Source organism: Mesoplodon mirus (genome assembly GCF_964341445.2).
Source record: "Mesoplodon mirus genome assembly, chromosome: 8".
NCBI classification, from domain to species: domain Eukaryota; kingdom Metazoa; phylum Chordata; class Mammalia; order Artiodactyla; family Ziphiidae; genus Mesoplodon; species Mesoplodon mirus.
The window spans coordinates 33,492,240-33,512,079 of record NC_138984.1 but is presented as its reverse complement, the minus strand read 5'-3'; the positions used below and the strand labels follow the sequence as shown (position 1 = coordinate 33,512,079).

The 19,840-nt window shown below is 35.6% G+C and overlaps 1 protein-coding gene across 12 annotated transcripts in view; it reads left to right on the top strand.

The window, feature by feature from the left end:
* The window catches only part of CARF (calcium responsive transcription factor), an 80,443-nt gene that overhangs the window by 52,446 nt on the left and 8,157 nt on the right, over positions 1-19,840 (top strand). For 8 of the 12 annotated variants that reach the window (XR_014294909.1, XR_014294911.1, XR_014294912.1 and 5 more), the window contains 4 exons: positions 171-301; positions 1,137-1,566; positions 3,559-3,736; positions 6,265-7,173. Coding sequence is in view for 2 of the 12 variants with exons in the window: in XM_082631474.1 (XP_082487600.1) it covers positions 171-301; positions 1,137-1,566; positions 3,559-3,677 (680 nt within the window). In the remaining 10 variants the exon portion in view is untranslated. Of the gene's footprint in view, positions 1-170; positions 302-1,136; positions 1,567-3,530; positions 4,497-6,264; positions 7,174-19,840 lie in introns of those variants that run through there. The other 4 variants (XR_014294908.1, XR_014294910.1, XM_082631474.1 and 1 more) reach the window with 4 other exon arrangements.

Here is a 19,840-nt window from a genome sequence, read left to right as displayed (position 1 = left end):
GATGATCTACCAGGTTCTGGAAATAGTAGACTAGATAACTTTTTAAAGTCTGTTTCAAACCTTTGGCCTTATTTCCTGTTCCATTTCTGATAGTAAGGATTGTAATAAAGTATATCCTAGAAGCCATAAAAATTACTTTGTTTTAATAGTTTATTTTTTATATAATTTAGGAAATTCACAAGAAGGAGCAATTTCCAGCAAAGTGGAAACAAATCAGACAAGGGGTTCTTTGTCTCCAGAGCCAGCGCACTTGCTCTCCTCACTTTCTTCATTTCAGCCAAAAATATTCACACAACTACAAGTAAGTATCCAGTGTAATAGCCAAATTTGGGGTCCTTATCGTTCTTCCTCAATCTTCCCTCTTTTCTTAGGGATTTAACAGAATTATTATAGAATTATAAAGATGATCAAAGATGTTTTCATCATTAATTTTCTGACTTTTTTGTGTCTTGATTTAAGATGATAATTTTTTTTTATCTTTTTTTTTTTTTTTTGCTGTACGTGGGCCTCTCACTGTTGTGGCCTCTCCTGTTGCGGAGCACAGGCTCCGGACGCGCAGGCTCAGCGGCCATGGCTCACGAGCCCAGCCGCTCCGCGGCATGTGGGATCTTCCCGGACCGGGGCAGGAACCCGTGTCCCCTGAATCGGCAGGCGGACTCTCAACCACTGCGCCACCAGGGAAGCCCTAAGATGATAATTTAAACAATATGTTTTGGAAAAGTTGGAATTGACTATGCATGCGATAAAATTAGTTGTACTAATTTTCCTTTGGTTCTTGTTTCTGTCCTCACTTAATATTTGTTATTAACTATACTCTTAGCTTTTATTCCAATTTTTTGTGTGTGTGTGTGGTATGCGGGCCTCTCACTGCTGTGGCCTCTCCCATTGCGGAGCACAGGCTCCGGACGCGCAGGCTCAGCGGCCATGGCTCACGGGCCCAGCTGCTCCACGGCATGTGGGATCCTCCCAGACTGGGGCACGAACCCGCGCCCCCTGCATCGGCAGGCGGACTCTCAACCACTGTGCCACCAGGGAAGCCCCTATTCCAATTTTGTGTCAAAAGAGTAATATATTCGATAAGAAAAACATACATAGTAAATTCAAACATTTTGATGTAACTCTTTCCGGTTCAAAAGGGTTTGCAGTTGCAACCAAGATTCACATCTTCTGATGGATCACCAGCTCTGATATCAGTAAATAATCACCCCTCCTCCAGTCCTTCAAGACTTCTGGATTCAGTAGGAAGTGCTGTAATGAATAATCACCCCTCCTCCAGTCCTTCAAGACTTCTGGATTCAGTAGGAAGTGCTGTAATGAATAATAATTCTCTACTGCTCGGTCAAACTCATTGCCTTCAAACAGATACATGCCTAACCCAAAACAATAGTATTTCCTCTACCATGGGTAACCTTCCAGGACCAGATCAAAATCTGGTTGCAGTGGATCAGCTGGTGGAAGTTGGAGATGCTGAGGATACAGAGAATCTGGAAGGAAATGTTCATCGGATTCTGCTGGGAAATGTGCAGACCATTCCAATACAGATTATAGACAGCCACCCGGCTCTTAGTAAGTTAAAATCATATGATTTTATTTTTTTTAACCCTTATGGACTATCATCACTATTACACTAGAGAAAAAAAAAACTGTCATTTCTACTCAGTGGGTTTATAATATATAAATAAATCAAGTAAAACCAGGAGAAAAAGGGAAGAAATTTGGTGAGCATGAGTTTAATAACAAACTTTTTAATGTTTTTCTTTATCAAAATTATTCATTCCCTAATTACCTAGTTTTACATGGAAAATCTGTGGTGATGTGAAATCAGGAAGGTCATTTTTGAATGCATGAAAAAAAATTAGAGAAACTCTAAAAGGAAAACTATTTAGTGTAAAAGTTATTATGGAAAAATTGATACAAAGAAAAATGGGATGAAGTTGGCATATGTAAAGGTTAAAAGAAGGATTTTGAGTTATAGGCTTAAATGTTGAGTTCTATAGAAATTGAAAGGAAACTAGTAAGACTTGGGGACTTGGTTTTAATCCAAGACTTTGTTGCCTTCACTTTGGAATGAACCCAGTCAACATAGTAATAAATTCTGTTAACTGCTACTTGACCTATGCCACTTCTTTTCACACAAATTGTTCTGGATTGGGCGTTTTTGTGGGAAAAGATCTGCAGTTTGCTTTGAAGAACAAAAGTCTTCATAGAAATTATCCTTAGAACATATATTTTTCCCTCCATGTGTGAGATAGTGCCTTCCAGAAAAAAATCGTTGTCTTTTAAATTCATAGGAAGCATACTTTTAAGAAAATTTATCCAGAGGGCTGTAGCAGTTGTCTTTAGGAACTTTAGGAGAAGAGAGAGAAAAGGAATATACATGAACGAATCCTCACAACTACGCCATGAAATAGCTAGTAGTGTCCCCTTTCTACAGATGGGGAGACCAAGGCTCTGGGAGGTTAAGTAATTGCCTAAAAATCACATCTAGTAAGTGACAGAGAGGGCATTTAAACACGGATCTGTCTGCCTCCAAAGCTTCTTCCAGTTCTAAGATCTCTCGTCCCTCCATTGTGCCAAGGTTTTCTGTGAGCTGTAATTCAGATTGCCTTAAAAGAGACCCTCTTTGGATCTGAACTTGCATGATCTATCAAGTTAGATCATGATTTTAAGGGCTACTTCACCTAAATATGAATTCTCAGGATCACTCAAATCCATCCTCTACTGGCTTTCTCGATATGGTGTAGGCTAAACTCTAACACACCTGTATGTGACAAGCATTAGGTGTGTTCAGCACACTTTTCTGAGCAAGTATAGTCCCCTTAACCTTGGTTCCCCATAGCAACTGGAAAACTGATATTCCTGAGAAAGAGAAAGATTTTATCTTAGGTATCCCACCTGCCAGATCACAGTAGTGTTGCTGGTTTGCTACATTTACATTAATTTGGTCATGAGTACTTTGAAATCAGAATGGTAGTACATTCTGAAATGTTTCCCATAAGCAAACACATAGCTCATGCAGCTAAGTCAGAGCTATCATTTAAGATGTTGCATATTTTTTCTGAAGTACTTAAGTAGTGTGGTTTCTTTAGGGAGACAACATTGAGTGAGTATGGAGACCATATGAGAATGGTAACACATCAGTGGATTTGTAGTATATGTTTGGTGTTTGTAAAAAAAATCATTTTCTAATAATGAGAGGCTTCCTGACTTTTAGTCACACATATTTTTAAAGACAGTTGAGTTTAAATATGAGATATTCCTCATAATTTTATCAAATTATGGACTGATTTTTGGTCAAAGAATCTTTTGAAGAGTATAACTTTGCAGTTTTCTTGGTCTTTTTTTCCCGTACTGAAGGAATTTAATATGAATGACCATTAAGGTGTCAGAAGCATTGAGTTCTCAAATACACCAAGTGATTTTCTAAATTACTAGCTTCTTTTTCCAAACTACTGTTTGTTTTTTTTGCCTTCCTTCTAAATTCATATAATTCTAAAGATTCCAGTATTATAAATTATATTAACCCTTAGGGTTTTTCTTTTATGTTCGGTTTTAAAGTTGAAGAAAGTCCAGAAGGTACCATTTCTGTGAACCAAGTTAAGCAAGAACCCAAAGAACCAGCATTATCTATGGAAGCAAAAAAAAAATTGGACTGTAAGAAATTGTCTGCTACATAAATTATTGAAGCTTTTCAGAATTTACAACTCTGGTGACTTCTGATGTCATAAAAAAGAAGGTGAATATTATCAAAGCGCAGCGTTGTGATAAGTGGACTGAAGACTGGTTTAATGAGCAGCTTTAATTTAAAACTGACATATTTGTTGCTAACTCCCTATTTTTACCTTAAGAGATATTTTATTCCTCTTATTTTGTATAATTCTTATGCTTTTTGATTATCTGATAAGGCCAGTATTTCAAAAGGTCATCTGAACTTATCCACTTATCTAATTCATCCTCTGGAAATATCTAATTTTGGTTCTTAAAAAAGAACAACAAAAAAGTATGTGAGTTTGTGTGTGTGTGTGTGGTGAATTTTTTTGAGTTCTGAAAGAGTTATTCCCTCTTTAAAGCTGTGAAGAAAATTTTTAAATTGGCAGACGAGAGAATATCTGAGGTCTGTCTCATTTGGAAAGAAAACAGATTTTACATCATAACATGAAGCGCAACATTCACATCTGTGAAAACTATGTAGTTGCATTTTAGCTTCTTCCATTCTAATTTTTATACTTAAAACTACAAATCAGTAGTATACCAATGGTCATCTAGTAGAAATGTACAGTGTCTTGGTAAGTACTGAGAGTTTTAACTTGAATCAGATAAGCAAGAGAAATAAATGTTTTTTTCATGGATTTATACAGTATTGTAGTTAAAATACTACTTACATTGAAAAATGTAGAAATGAGAGAATTCAGAAAGAATAATAGAATTCCCTGGTGTTAACAGATAATTAGGGGAACTTTTTGATATCAGCAGAAGATTTTTCTTTTTCTTTTTTCCCTATTTTGTATTGAAGATTCAGCTCTGGTTAGAAAAGAATTTGAGTTGTATTTATTTTTCTGTGCCAGAGTTCTTAATGAATTGATGTTATTAAAATTTATAGTATTTAAAGGTAAAGATTTATAGTTGAAAATCTAGTTCATATTTAAAACTTTAAAACAACTGGTGTGTTATATTTGCTTGTCGAATAAGCATATTTACTCAAATACTAAATAAGTACTAATCAGTATATTCATTATAAGCTTCTCTTTTCCAGAAGGTTGGTAACCTAGAAATGTCAATTATAACTGTCAAGAAATCACCTAAAGGCTTTTTTCCCCCCTAGAGACCATGTGTGGCTTTATTTAAATTTTTATTTAAAAATAAGAATTTCAAATGGATATTAATGTTTAATATTCAAAGCATGCAGAATATAATATGAAATTCAGCCTTAATACTTTACATGAATATGAGTCTTTTTGTAAGTATATTTACTTCAAATACTGAATAAGTACTAATCAGTATATTCATTATAAGCTACTGGTTTCTATAAGGCGGGCGACCTGGAAATGTCAATTATAGCTGTCAAGAAATCAACCTAAAGCCTTTTTGTCCCCCAGAGATCATTTGTAGGTATATTTAAATTTTTATTTAAAAGTAATAAACATTTCCAATGGATATTAGTGTTTAATATTCAAAGCATGCAGAATATGAAATTTAACCTTAATACTGTGTATAAATATGAGTCTTTTTGGCTTTTCTAAGTCCAATCTCCCATTCTTAATTCACTTTAATTGTTTCAGGTACACAACATGTATCTAAGTATAAAGCACTGTTATGTTAGAAGCAGATGGAATTATAAAATTCCTTGCTCTTTATATTTATACCCTATTTAACATAAAAGTTATTTATACCTATATTTAATGCAAAGTTAATATTCAGTTACATACATAATTTTTTAATAAGAATTGCTTTTATTTTTCCTAAGAATTGAAAATACTTGATGTCAGCATTTATAGAGGCAGGCTGCCAAATCTATGTTATGCTAAGTTAAACACAACTATTAGTTACCTCAAGCCCAGTTTTCTCTTAGTCTGTGTGTACTTAAAGGGTATAAGTCCAAATTAATTTATATTTTAGTGTTGCATTGTGGGTAATATTCATTTCATTTGTTATTTCTAGTTTTTATGGAAACTTTTTTCAAGATTTTAAATAATAGATCTTTACCTTTCTTTTTTTTTTTTTTTTTGCGGTATGCGGGCCTCTCACTGCTGTGGCCTCTCCCGCTGCGGAGCACAGGCTCCAGACGCGCAGGCCCAGCGGCCATGGCCCACGGGCCCAGCAGCTCCGCGGCACATGGGATCCTCCCAGACCGGGGCACGAACCCGTATCCCCTGCATCGGCAGGAGGACTCCCAACCACTGCGCCACCAGGGAGGCCCTACCTTTCTTTAATGACAATAGTTCATTATAGTTTATTGAACTATATTCCTTTGGAGACATTCCTTGCTTTTTGATGTTGAGTTGCTAAGGAGAAATGCTTGTTAAGATACAAACTCTAGTCAGTTACCTAGGAGGATGAGAGATGTCAGAGGATCCAGACTTTGGCACTTGATCAAGAACAAAACATAGTTTAAAAACATTTCTCACTTAATTCTATGTGAATGTCTCTTCTGATACTTTTTTTATGAGGACAGAAAGTTGCAGTGAATCTTCCCCACAAACAAAGAGAAAAAAAAAAAGAGCATGAAGGTTTAAATCCCTAATTGTATACTCTTTTGGTTTTTAGGTAGGAACTGGAACTATCAATATTTTCATGTAAGTATTTTAATGAGTAGCTCTTTAAAAATGGTTTCTAAATTAATTTTTAAAAATTAATTTGTCCTCCAAATGCATGTTCAGTCACAGTATATTGGTATTGTATTTTAAAGGTGCTTAGCATTGCTTTTTTAAAAGTATGTTTACATTTTTTAAATATTCAGTTAATTTTAGAATGCACAGGGTATTAAATACAGTGCATAAAGTTTTCAGTATCTGTATTTGGCATTCTCCTAACAGCTCTGCAGCAAAGTTTGACATATGTTCTTTTGTGTCATGTATTACAAGGTGTAATATCTGTAGTAGAAAGTTGGATGTTCAAAATAAGCAGTTAGAATTCATAATTACAGCTGAGCTTGTTTCTTTATTGTAGTTATCATTATAACTAAGCCTCCAAGTGAACATTATATATACTACAACGAATTATAGATAAACACAGGCATGGTGGATCCTTCCCTCAATATTGATTTTCTGTGTAAGCAGTTAACATACTTAAAAGAAAAAGCTTTTATGTCTTATACAAGGTAAATGTTTTCTAAAAGTCACAAAACTGATAGAAAATAGTCTTGGTGATATGGTCCTGCATTAGAGTTTCTAATCTTGAGGCCTACCAGCTTGTGTTTCATCTTTATATCCTGTCAAAATACATACTTAATCATGTGAATATGAGAAAGATGCAGTTTAATTTTGTACCAGCTTTTTAAAAAAATTTAAAAATGTGTGTATATATGTGTGTGTATATATATATATATATAGTAACTTAATGTTTACTGTCCTTGTTATAATGTAATTTTTTTCATTAAAAAATCCTGTGTTACTTTTTTCTTAAGCTTGTTAGTTTCCTTTTTATACTTTTCCTGAGCATAGTGGTAATTTTGTTCATCTTGAAGATGCTGAATAAACACAGTAGTACCTGAGAATTTTGGCTAGAGATTTATGTTCAATTTGGAACCTGAATGTTTTCAAGCATAACTACCAGTAACTCCTGTTATCATTATGTTTGGGGATATATATGCATTCAGTGCTCTCAACTCAGCCAACTATCAACATTTTAAAACAATGCGTTTAATAGGGTGTAAGTAATTCTTTTTTCCCCCCATATTTTGGCATTATAACATCTTCAAGTACAGTTTTATATTTTTGGAGTAGTGACAGGAGTATGTGATTTAAAAAGTCACATACTTTTGAAAGTCACAAAATCATTAATTTTTTCCCTCTTTGCTTTTTTTTTTTTCCTTTATTCCACTCTACCTATTTTTCAGGACCATAGAATATCTTACTCTCTCTCCAGAGGGGGACTGCATCATCTCTTCCCCATCAACTGATTAGGCTTTAGACATCTTAAATGGTGTATTATTTTTATCTAAATATCTGTAATTCTACTCATTTAACATAATGGTAATGGCAAAGGCTAGTATACTTTTGCCACATACATGTTAGCTATGAATTCTGTCGTTGAATAATATAATATTCATTGCCGACTGAATTCTAAAAACTTAAGGAATAAACTCAGAATTAAAAAAAATCACTTTTGTTAATGAACCCTCAATTGATTCATAAGAAAAATAAACTGTATTATTAATATGGAAAACCTTTGAGAATGTAGTATGGGTGTAAGAGTGCAGGGGAGATGTTGCTTAATGGTACAAACTTGCAACTAGTAGATACATAATTCCTGGAGATCTGATGTACTGCATGGTGATTATAGTCAACAGTACTGTATTATAAACATCAAAGTTGCTCAGAGACTAGATCTTAATTGTTCTCACTACAAAAAATAAATAATAATTATGTGACATGATAGAGGTGTTAGCTAAAGCTACAGTGGTAATCGTATTGCAATATATAAATTATCGAGTTAACACATTGTACACCTTAAATGTTATATGTCAATTATATCTCAATTAACAAAAGAATTCTAGAACCAGAGGAGAGAATGGGAGTTAGATACCAGCAGAGTTTTAATGTTTAAATATCTCTATTTAAGTATATAATAGATATAAAATAAACTGCACATATTTATAGTATACAATTTGGTAAGTTTTGATGTATGTATATGTCTATGAAACCATTACCACAGTCAAATAATGAACATATCTATCACCCCCAGAAGATTCCTGGTGCCCCTTTGTAATCCATTCCCACTTCTTCCTGCCTCCACACTTACCCCACCATTCCCAAACAACTACTGAACCGCTTTCTGTCACTAGAGGTCAATTTATTATGTCTACAATTTTATAAAAATGAAATCATATAGTATGAGCCTTTATAAAATCTGACTTTTGTCACTCAGCATAGTTATTCTGAGATTCATCTGTGTCACAAGATGTATGAATAGTTCATTCCTTTTTTACTGTTGAGTAGTATTCCATTGTATGAATATACCATAATTTGTTTATCCATTCAGCTGTTGATGGACATTGGGTTGTTTACATTTCTTGGCTATTACAAATAAAGCTGCTATGAACATTTGTGTAAATTTTTGTATGGACATATGCTTTCATTTCTCTTGGGTAAATATAGGAGTAGAATGGTTGGGTCATATGGTAGGTATAAAGTTAACTTTTTAAGAAACTGAAATGATTTTCCAAAGTGATTGTACCATTTTACATTCCAATCAGCAGTGTATGAGAGTTCCAGGTGCTCTATATTAATAGGCAACACTTGGTATGGACAGGCTTTTAAATTTTAGGCGTTATAATAGGTGTGTAGTAGTAGCTCATTGTGGTTTTAATTTCCATTTCTCTAATAACCAGTGTCGTTGAACATCTTTTCATCTTTCATTTGCCATCTGTATTTCTTCTTTAAGTGTCTGTTTGAATCTTTCACCTATTTTTAAATTTAATTGTTGTTTTCTCATTATAGAGGTTTAAAAAGTATATTCTAGATACAAGTCCAGTATTAGAAATGTGTTTTACAAATATTTTCACCTGATCTGTAGCTTATCTTTTCACTCTCATAACAGAGTGTTTCAAAGGACAGAAGTTCTTAATTTTTTTTTTTTTTTGCGGTATGTGGGCCTCTCACTGTTGTGGCCTCTCCCGTTGCGGAGCACGGGCTCCAGACGCGCAGGCTCAGCGGCCATGGCTCAAGGGCCCAGACGCTCCACGGCATGTGGGATCTTCCCGGACCAGGGCACGAACCCTCATCCCCTGCATCGGCAGGCGGACTCTCAACCACTGCGCCACCAGGGAAGCCCCAGAAGTTCTTAATTTTGATAACATCTAATTTATCTTTTTTTTTTCTTTAAGGATGATATTTTCATGTTGTATCAAAGAGATCTTTGCCTAGCCCAAGGTTTTCTTGTTTTCTTCTGCAAGTTTTATAACTTTAGGTTTACATTTAGATCCATGATCCATTTTGAATTAATTTTTGTATACATAGGGCAAGGCATAGATTGACTCTTTTTGGCATATGAATATCCATTTGTTCCAGCATCATTTTTTGAAAGAATTTATACTTTCTCCATTGAATTGAATTCACACCATTGATGAAAAATCCATTCATCACATATATGTGGGTCAGTTTCTGGACTCTGTTCTCTTGCATTGATTTGTCATCTATCTCAGTGGCCTCAACTGGGGCAATTTTGCCTCCAGAGTACATTTGGCAAAGTTTAGAGACAATTTTAGTTGTCAGAACAGGGGAGATACCACTGGTTTCTGGTAGATAGAAGCCAGAAATGCTGCTCAGCATCGTACAGTACATAGGACAGCTCCCACAATGAAAAATTATCTGGCCTAAAATGTGAGTAGTACTGGGATTGAACAACTCTGTTCTGTCTTGATACTGAATATCACTCTGTCTTGGTTACTGTAGCTTTATACACTGTCTTGGTTACTGTAGCTTTATAATAAGTCTTGAAGCCAGGTAGTGTAAGTCCTTGAATCTTATTCTTCTTCTTCAACTTTGTTTTGGCTATTCTAAAGTCCTTTGTTTTTTCATGTGTGAATTTTAGAATCACCTTGTCAATTTCTTAAAAAACCAACAAAACTGATGGAATTATGTAGAATATGTATATCAATTTGGGGGTAATTGAAATTTTAATATTAACTCTTTTAATTTTTCTCTGCAATGTATTAGAGTTTTCAGTGTAGAAGTCTCATGTCTTTTGTCAGATTTATCACTAAGACGTTATAAATAGTATTATTTTTAATTTCAACATCTGATTTTTGCATTAGTATATAGAATACAGTTGATTTTTTATATGGACCTTATATGTTGCAACCTTACTAAACTCATATATTAGTTCCAATAGCTCTTTGGTAGATTCTATCAGATTTTCTACATAGACAGTCATGCTGTTTTATATCTTGCTTTCCAATCTGGATGCCTTTTATTTCTTTTTCTTAACTATTACACTGGCTAGAACCTAAAGTACAATTTTAATTGGAAGTGACTAGAGTGGACATCCTTGCTTTGTTTCTGATCTTTCACCTTTAAGCGTGATGTTAATCATAATTTTTGCATAAGTCCTTTATCAAATTGAGTGAGATTCCTTATGTTCTTAGCTTGCTGAGAGTTTTTATTAAGAACAGATATTTGATTTTTCGAGTGCTTTTTCTGGGTATATTGAGATGGTTCTTTGGTTTTCCTTTTTTCGGTTTCTCAATATGGTGAGAGACTTTGAATTTCAAAGGGCAAAACAACCTTGCATGCTTGCATTCCTGGAATAGATCATACTCATTCATCAGGAAGCTTTATCCTGTTTTATATATTGTTGGGTTTCAGTTACATTTAATGTTATTATTGATATGGTTGGGTTTAAGTCTTTCATCTTGCTATTTGTTTTCTATCTGTCCCATCTATACTTTGTTCCTTTTTCCTTTTTCTATGCCTTCTTTTGGTGCAATTGAACTTTTTATGATTCGGTTTTACCTCTTTTATTGACTTATTAGCAGTAACTCTCATTATTTGAATGATTGCTTTAGTGCTTATACTGTACATCTTTAACTATCACCATGTAACTTCCAGTACTATTCCACCACTTCGCATAAGTGTACGACTCTTACAATAGTATACTTCCATTCTTTCCCTTCTCACCTTTGTACTATTGTTGTCATGCATTTATTTCCATATACCTTAACCCCATAGTATGCTGTTATTATTTATACCTTAAATAATCAGTTACCTTATAAAGAGATTTAAATAATGAAAAATCTTTATATTTACCCACATAATTATTATTTTCATTGTTCTTCATTCCCTTGTGTAGATCCACATTTCCATCTGGAGTCATTTTTCCTTTTACTTCCTTTAACATTCCTTTAAATGGAACTTCCTTTAACATGTTTTTCTGGTAGATCTCTTGCTTATGAATTTTTCAGACTTATCAGTCTGAAAAAGTCTTTATTTTGCCTTCATTTTTGAATGATATTTTCCCTGGATAAAGAATTCCAAGTCAATAGTTTTTTCCTTTATTTTAAAATTGCTGCTCCACTGTGTTTCCAGTGAGAAATATGCTATCATTTTAATCTTTGTTTTTTAATATGTGTCTTTCTTTTCTTTGGCTGATTTTAATATTTTCTTTTTATCACTTTTTCAGCAAATTCATTATGATATTCCTTGATGTACTTTTCTTTACATTTCTTTTTCTTTTTTTAAGACGTTGGGGGTAGGAGTTTATTAATTAATTTATTTATTTTTGCTCTGTTGGGTTTTCGTTTCTGTGTGAGGGCTATCTCTAGTTGTGGCAAGTGGGGGCCACTCTTCATCGCGGTGCGCGGGCCTCTCACTATTGCAGCCTCTCTTGTTGCAGAGCACAGGCTCCAGATGTGCAGGCTCAGTAGTGGCTCACGGGCCTAGTCGCTCCGTGGCATGTGGGATCCTCCCAGACCAGGGCTTGAACCCGTGTCCTCTGCATTAGCAGGCAGATTCTCAACCACTGCCCCACCAGGGAAGCCCCTACATTTTTTGTATTTAGGTTTCTTGATCTTCTTGGATCTATAGTTTTAATCAAATTGGGGAATTTTTCAACCATGTTTTTTCTTAAAAAACTGTCTTCCTTCATTATGCTCTATCAGGGATTCCAAATATATATATATATATGGCTGCTTGATGTTATCCCATATCTCATTTTAATTTTTTTCATTCTTTTTTTCTATCTTTGTTCATGTTGTATATTTCATTTTGCTCTGTCTTCAAATTCACTGATCTTCTGAAATGTCTAATCTGTTTCTTAATGCCAAATTATTAATTGAGTTATTGGCTGATTTTTAATAAAACTTGGTAATTAATGACTCAGTGTATTTCTCAACAAAGACATTGTAGTTTGCTTGTTTTTTTAATTTTTATTTTATATTGGAGTATGGTTGATTTACAATGTTGTATTAGTTTCAGGTGTATAGCAAAGTGATTTAGTTATACATATACCTATTCTTTCAAAGATTCTATTTCCTATATAGGTTGTTACAGAGTATTGAGTGCTAATTGAGTGCTATACAATAGGTTCTTGTTGATTATCTATTTTATATATTGTAGTGTGTATATGTTAATCTCAACTTCCTAATTTATCCTGCCCCCCACCTTTCCCCTTTGGTAACCATAAGTTTGTTTTCTAAGTCTGTGAGTTTGTTTCTGTTTTGTAAATAAGTTCATTTCTATCATTTTTTTAGATTCAATTTAAATTCACTTTTTAGATTCTCTGTGTGACTTACTTCACTTAGTATGATAATCTCTAGATCCATCCATGTTGCTGCAAATGGCATTATTTCATTCTTTTTTTATGGCTGAGTAATGTTCCATTGTATATATGTACCACATCTTCTTTATCCATTTATCTGTAGATAGACATTTAGGTTACTTTCGTGCCTTGGCTATTGTAAATAGTGCTGCAGTGAACATTGGGGTGCATGTATCTTTTTGAATTATGGTTTTCTCCAGATATATGCCCAGGAGTGGGATTGCTGGATCATATGGTAGCTCTATTTTTAGTGTCTTAAGGAACCTCCATACTGTTCTCCATAGTGTCTGTACCGATTTACATTCCCACCAACAGTGTAGGAGGGTTCCTTTTTCTCCACACCCTCTCCAGCATTTTTTGTTTATAGACTTTTTGATGATGGCCATTCTGACTGGTGTGAGGATGTACTCACACCTCTCATTGCAGTTTTGATTTGCATTTTTCTAATAATTAGTGATGTTGAGCATATTTTCATGTGCCTCTTGGCCATCTGTATGTCTTCTATGGAGAAATGTCTATTTAGATCTTCTGCGCATTTTTTTTTTTTTTTTTTTTTTTGCAGTACATGGGCCTCTCACTGTTGTGGCCTCTCCCATTGTGGAGCACAGGCTCCGGATGTGCAGGCTCAGCGGCCACGGCTCACGGGCCCAGCTGCTCCACGGCATGTGGGATCTTCCCGGACCAGGGCATGAACCCGTGTCCCTTGAATTGGCAGGCGGACTCTCAACCACTGCGCCACCAGGGAAGCCCCCTTCTGCCCATTTTTTGATTGGGTTGTTTGTTTTTTTGATATTGAGCTGCATGAGCTGTTTGTATATTTTGGAGATTAATCCCTTGTCAGTTGCATTGTTTGCAACTATTTTCTCCCATTCTTTTTGTTGTCTTTTTGTTTTGTTTATGGTTTCCTTTGTTGTGCAAAAGCTTTTAAGTTTAATTAGATGACATTTATTAGTTTCTGTTTTATTTTCATTACTCTAGGAGATGAATCCAAAAAGATATTGCTGCAATTTATGTCAAAGAATGTTCTGTCAGTGTTTTCCTCTAAGAGTTTTATAGTATCCAGTCTTACATTAACGTCTTTAGCCCATTTTGAATTGATTTTATGGTGCTAGAGAATGTTCTAATTTCATTCTTTTACATGTAGCTGTCCAGTTTTCTCAGCACCACTTACTGAAGAGACTGTCTTTTCTCTATTGTATATTCTTGCCTCCTTTGTCATAGATTAATTGACCATAGGTGCGAGGGTTTATTTCTGGACTTTCTATCCTGTTCCATTGATCTCTAAGTCTGTTTTTGTGCCAGCACCATACTGTTTTGATTACTGTAGATTTATAGTATAGTCTGAAGTCAGGGAACCTGATTCCTCTAGCGCCGTTTTTCTTTCTCAAGATTGCTTTCGCTGTTCGAGGTCTTTTGTGTTTCCATACAAATTTTAAGTCTTTCGTTCTCTGCAAAAAATGCCCTTGGTAATTTGATAAAAATTGCATTGAATCTGTAGATTACCTTGTGTAGTATAGTCATTTTGACAATACTGATTCTTTTAAGCCAAGAACATGTTATATCTTTCCATCTGTTTGTGTCATCTTCAATTTCTTTCATCAGCGTCTTATAGTTTTTGGAGTACAGGTCTTTTGCCTCCTTAGGTAGGTTCATTCCTAGCTATTTTATTCTTTTTGATGTGATGGAAATGGGATTGCTTCCTTAATTTCTCTTTCTGATCTTTCATTGTTAGTGTATAGAAATGCAAGAGATTTCTGTGTATTAATTTTGTATCCTGCAAGTCTACTGAATTCATCGATGAGCTCTACTAGTTTTCTGGTGGCATCCTTAGGATTTTCTATGTATAGTATCATGTCATCTGCAAACAGTGACAGTTTTACTTCTTCTTTTCCAATTAGGATTCCTTTTTATTTCTTTGTCTTCTCTGATTGCCGTGGCTAGGACTTCCAAAACTATGTTGAATAAAAGTGGCAACAGTGGATATCCTTGTCTTATTCCTGATCTTGGAGGAAATGCTTTCAGCTTTTCACCATTGAGTATAATGTTAGCTGTGGGTTTGTCATATATGACCTTTATTATGTTGAGGTAGGTTCCCTCTATACCCACTTTCTGGAGAGTTTTTATCATAAATGGGTGTTGAATTTGTCAAAAGCTTTTTCTGCATTTATCAAAATGACCATGTGGTTTTTATTCTTGAGTTTTGTTAATGTGGTGTATCACACGGATCGATTTGTGGATATTGAAAAATCCTTGCGTTCCTGGGATAAATCCCACTTGATCATGGTGTATGATCATTTTAATGTATTGGTGGATTCAGTATGCCAGTATTTTTTTAAGGATTTTTGCGTCTGTGTTCTTCAGTGATACTGGCCTGTAATTTTCTTTTTTTGTGGTATCTTTGTCTGGTTTTGGTATCAGGGTGATGGTGGCTTCATAGAATGGGTTTGGGAGTGTTTCTTTCCCTGCAAGTTTTTGGAATAGTTTCAGAAGGATAGGTGTCAACTCGTCTCTGAATGTTTGATAGAATTTCCCTGTGAAGCCATCTGATCCTGGCCTTTTGTTTGTGGGGAGTATTTTAATCACAGTTTCAAGTTCAGTACTTGTGATTTGTCTGTTCATATTTTCTATTTCTTCCTAGTTCAGTTTTGGGAGATTGTACCTTTCTAATAAGAATTTGTGCATTTCTTCTAGGTAAGTACATTTTATTGGCATATAGCTGCTTTTAGTAGTCTCTTATGATCCTTTGTATTTCTGTGGTGTCCATTGTAATTTCTCCTTTTTCATTTCTAAGTTTATTGATCTCAGCCCTGTCCTTCTTTTCTTGATGAGTCTGACTAAAGGTTTATCAATTTTGTTTATCTTTTCAAAGAACCAGCTTTCAGTTTCATCAGTCTTTTCTATTGTTTTCTTCATCTTTATTTTATTCATTTATGCTCTGTTCTTTATGATTTCCTTTTGCTAACTTTGGGTTTTGTTTGTTCTTTCTCTAATTGTTTGAGGTGTAAGGTTAGGTTGTTTATTTGGGATTTTTCTTGTTTCCTGAGGTAAGATTGTATTGCCAGAAATTTTCTCTCTTAGAAATGCTTTAGCTGCATCCCATAAGGTTTAGAACATCATGTTTTCATTTTCATTTGTCTCTAGGTATTTTTTGATTTCCTCTTTGATTTCTTCAGTATCTGTTGGTTGTTTAATAGCATACTGTGTTTGTGGTTTTTTACATTTTTTTTCTTATAGTTGATTTCTAATGTCATAGTGTTGTAGTGGAAAAGATGCTTGATATGATTTTAATTTCCTTAAATTTATTGAGGCTTGCTTTATGGCCCAGCCTGTGAACTATCCTGTAGAATATTCCATTGCACTTGAAAAGAATGTGTGTTTTTCTGCTTTCAGATGGAATACTCTATATATATCAGTTAAGTCCATCAGATCTAATGTGTTATTTATGACCTGTGTTTCCTTGTTGATTTTCAGTCTGGATGATCTGTCCATTGATGTTAAGTGGGGTTTTTAAATCCCTCACTATTATTATGTTACTGTTGATATCTCCTTTTCTGGATGTTAGCATGGCCTTATATATTGAGGTGCTCCTATGTTAGGAGCATATATATTTACAATTGTTATATCTTTTTCTTGGATTGATCCCTTAATCATTATGTAGTGTCCTTCTTTGTCTCTTGTAACAGTCTTTATTTTAAAGTCTATTTTGTCTGATATGAGTATTGCTACTTCAGCTTTCTTTTGATTTCCATTTGCATGGAATGCATTTTTCCACCCCCTCATTTTCGGTCTGTATGTGTCTTTAGATCTGAAGTGGGTCTCTTGTAAACAGCATATATATGGGTTTTGTTTTTGTAGCCATTCATCCAGTCTGTGTCTTTTGATTAGAGCACTTAATCCATTTACATTTAAGGTAATTACCAATATGTATGTTCTTGTTGCCATTTTGTTAATTGCTTACAATTTGTTTTTGTAGGTCTTTTTTCGTCCCTTCCTCTTTTATTCTCTTCTCTTGTGATTTGATTTCTCTTTCTTTTTTGTGTGTATATCCATTGTAGATTTTTGGTTTGCAGTTACCATGAGGTTTTGATATAGCAAATCAATGTATAAATTATATATAAATATATAACATATATATATATACACACACACACACACACACACACACACACACACACACACACACACACACAAGATTGTTTTAAGTTGCTGGTCTCTTAATTTCAAATGCATTTCCAGTATCCTGCATTTGTACTCCCCTGTTTTCACGATTGCTTGTTTTGATATCATATTTGTGTGTGGATGATCTCCTACCTTTACTGTACATTTGCCTTTACTGGTGAGCTTTCCCATTCATAATTTTCTTGTTTCTAGTTGTGGCCTTTTCCACCTAGAGAAGTTCCTTTAGCATTTGTTATAAAGCTGGTTTGGTGGTGCTGAATTCTCTTAGCTTTTGCTTGTTTGTAAAGGTTTTGATTTCTCCATCAAATCTGAATGAGAGCCTTGCTGGCAAGAGTATTCTTGGTTGTAGGTTATTCTGTCTCATCACTTTAATATTGTGCCACTCCCCTCTGGGCTGTGAAGTTTCTGCTGAAAAATCAGCTAATAACCTTATGGGGATTCCCTGGTATTTGTTGCTTTTCCCTGTTGCTTTTAGTATTTTCTCTTTGCCTTTAATTTTTGTCAGTTTGGTTACTATGTGTCTTGGCGTGTTCCTCCTTGGTTGTATCCTGTATGGGACTCTCTGTGCTTCCTGGACTTGGGTGACTATTCCTTTCCCAGATTAGGGTAGTTTTCAGCTATTATCTCCTCACATATTTTCTCAGGCTCATTCTTTCTCTCTCCTCCTTCTGGGACCCCCTATAATGGGAATGTAGGTTTGCTTAACATTGTCCCAGAGGTCTCTTAAACTGTCCTCATTTCTTTTTTTTTTTTTTTTTTTTGCGGTACGTGGACCTCTCACTGTTGTGGCCTCTCCCGCTGTGGAGCACAGGCTCCGGACACGCAGGCTCAGCGGCCATGGCTCACGGGCCCAGCCACTCCGCGGTATGTGGGATCTTTCTGGACCGGGACATGAACCTGCGTCCCCTGCATCGGCAGGCGGACTCTCAACCACTGCGCCACCCGGGAAGCCCTGTCCTCATTTCTTTTTATTCTTTTTTCTTTATTCTGTCCCGCGGCAGTGATTTCCACCATTCTGTCTTCCAGCTCACTTATCCGTTTTTCTGCCTCATTTATTCTGTTGTTGAGTCCTTCTAGTGTATTTTTCATTTAAGTTATTTTATTTGTTCAACTTTGTTCTTTAAATCTTTTAGCTCTTTGTTAAACATTTCTTGTATCCTCTTGGTCTGTGCCTCTGTTCTTTTTCCAAGATCTTGGATCATCTTTATTATCATTACTCTGAATTCTTTTTCAGGTAGATGGCCTATTTTTACTTAGTTACTCTTCTGGGTTTTTATTTTGTTCCTTCATCTGAAACATCCTCCTGTGCTCTCATTTTGTCTAATTTTCTGTTTTTGCATTCCCACAGGCTGCAGGATTGTAGTTCCTCTTGCTTCTGGTATCGGCCCCTTGGTGGGCGAGGCTGGTCCAAGAGGCTTGTGCAGGCTTCCTGGTGGGAGGGACTGGTGCCTGCCCACTGGTGGGTGGAGCTGAGTGTTGTCCCTCTAGTGGGCAGGGCCGTGTCAAGGGGTGTGTTTAGAGGCAACTATGGGCTCAGGAAGACTTTAAGTAGCCTCTCTGCTAATGGGTGGGGCTGTGTTCCCACCCTCTTGGTTGTTTGGCCTGAAGTGTCCCAGCACTAGAGCCTAAGGAAGTCTTATTGTGGCTTCTTCTTTGTGTTTGGAAGTAGAAGGGTTTTCTTGGTAGGTTCCAGTCCTTTTTTGTTAATGGTTCTTCAGCAGTTAGTTGTGATTTTGGTGTTTTCGTGAGAGGGAGTGAGCTCAGGTCTTTCTACTCCACCATCTTGTCCAGAGCTTTCTCTATTTTTCATATTTAAAAATTTAACATGGGAATTTTTTGTATTTTCCATGTCTCTATTTGATATTTTGCATCTTTCCTCTAGGTTAATATATGGAATGAAGCTACAAAACTATTTTAATATCTTTGTAAACTAATTCTTTTTTTTTTTTTGAGGCAGTTTCAATTGACTGATTTTTCTTCTCATTATTTTTATATATTTTCCTGCTTCTTTGCATTCCTGGTAACTTTTTTTTTTTTTTTTTTTTTTTGCTGTACATGGGCTTCTCACTGTTGTGGCCTCTCCCGTTGTGGAGCACAGTCTCCGGACGCGCAGGCTCAGCGGCCATGGCTCATGGGCCCAGTCGCTCCGCGGCATGTGGGATCTTCCCGGACCGGGGCACAAACCCGTGTCCCCTGCATTGGCAGGCGGACTCTCAACCACTCCGCCACCGGGGAAGCCCCCTGGTAACTTTTGCCTGGGTGTCAGACATAACTTTACCTTGATGGGTGCTGTATATTTTTGTTCTTACAGATGCACTTGAGTTTTGTTCTAGGACACAGTTAAGTTTTTTGGAAACTTTAATGTCTTGCTTTCAAGCTTTGTTATGTAGGAACAGAGCAGCATTTAATCTAGAGTTAATTTAGTCCCAGTCGAGGCAAAACACTTCTGAGTACTCTACACTGCGCTTTTGAATTAATGAGGCTTTCCACTCTGGCTAGTGGGAACAAGCAGTCTTCCATCCCTTTTGAGCCTCAGGGGTTGTTCCCTCAAATCCTTTCAGCTTGTTTTTTCCCTAGCCTCATGTAGTTTCCTTATATTCATGCACTGATCAGTAAGTACTCTGTTGAATGCAGATCTCTGGAGTTTTTTTCTTTTATTTTTAGTATCTTTATTGGAGTATAATTG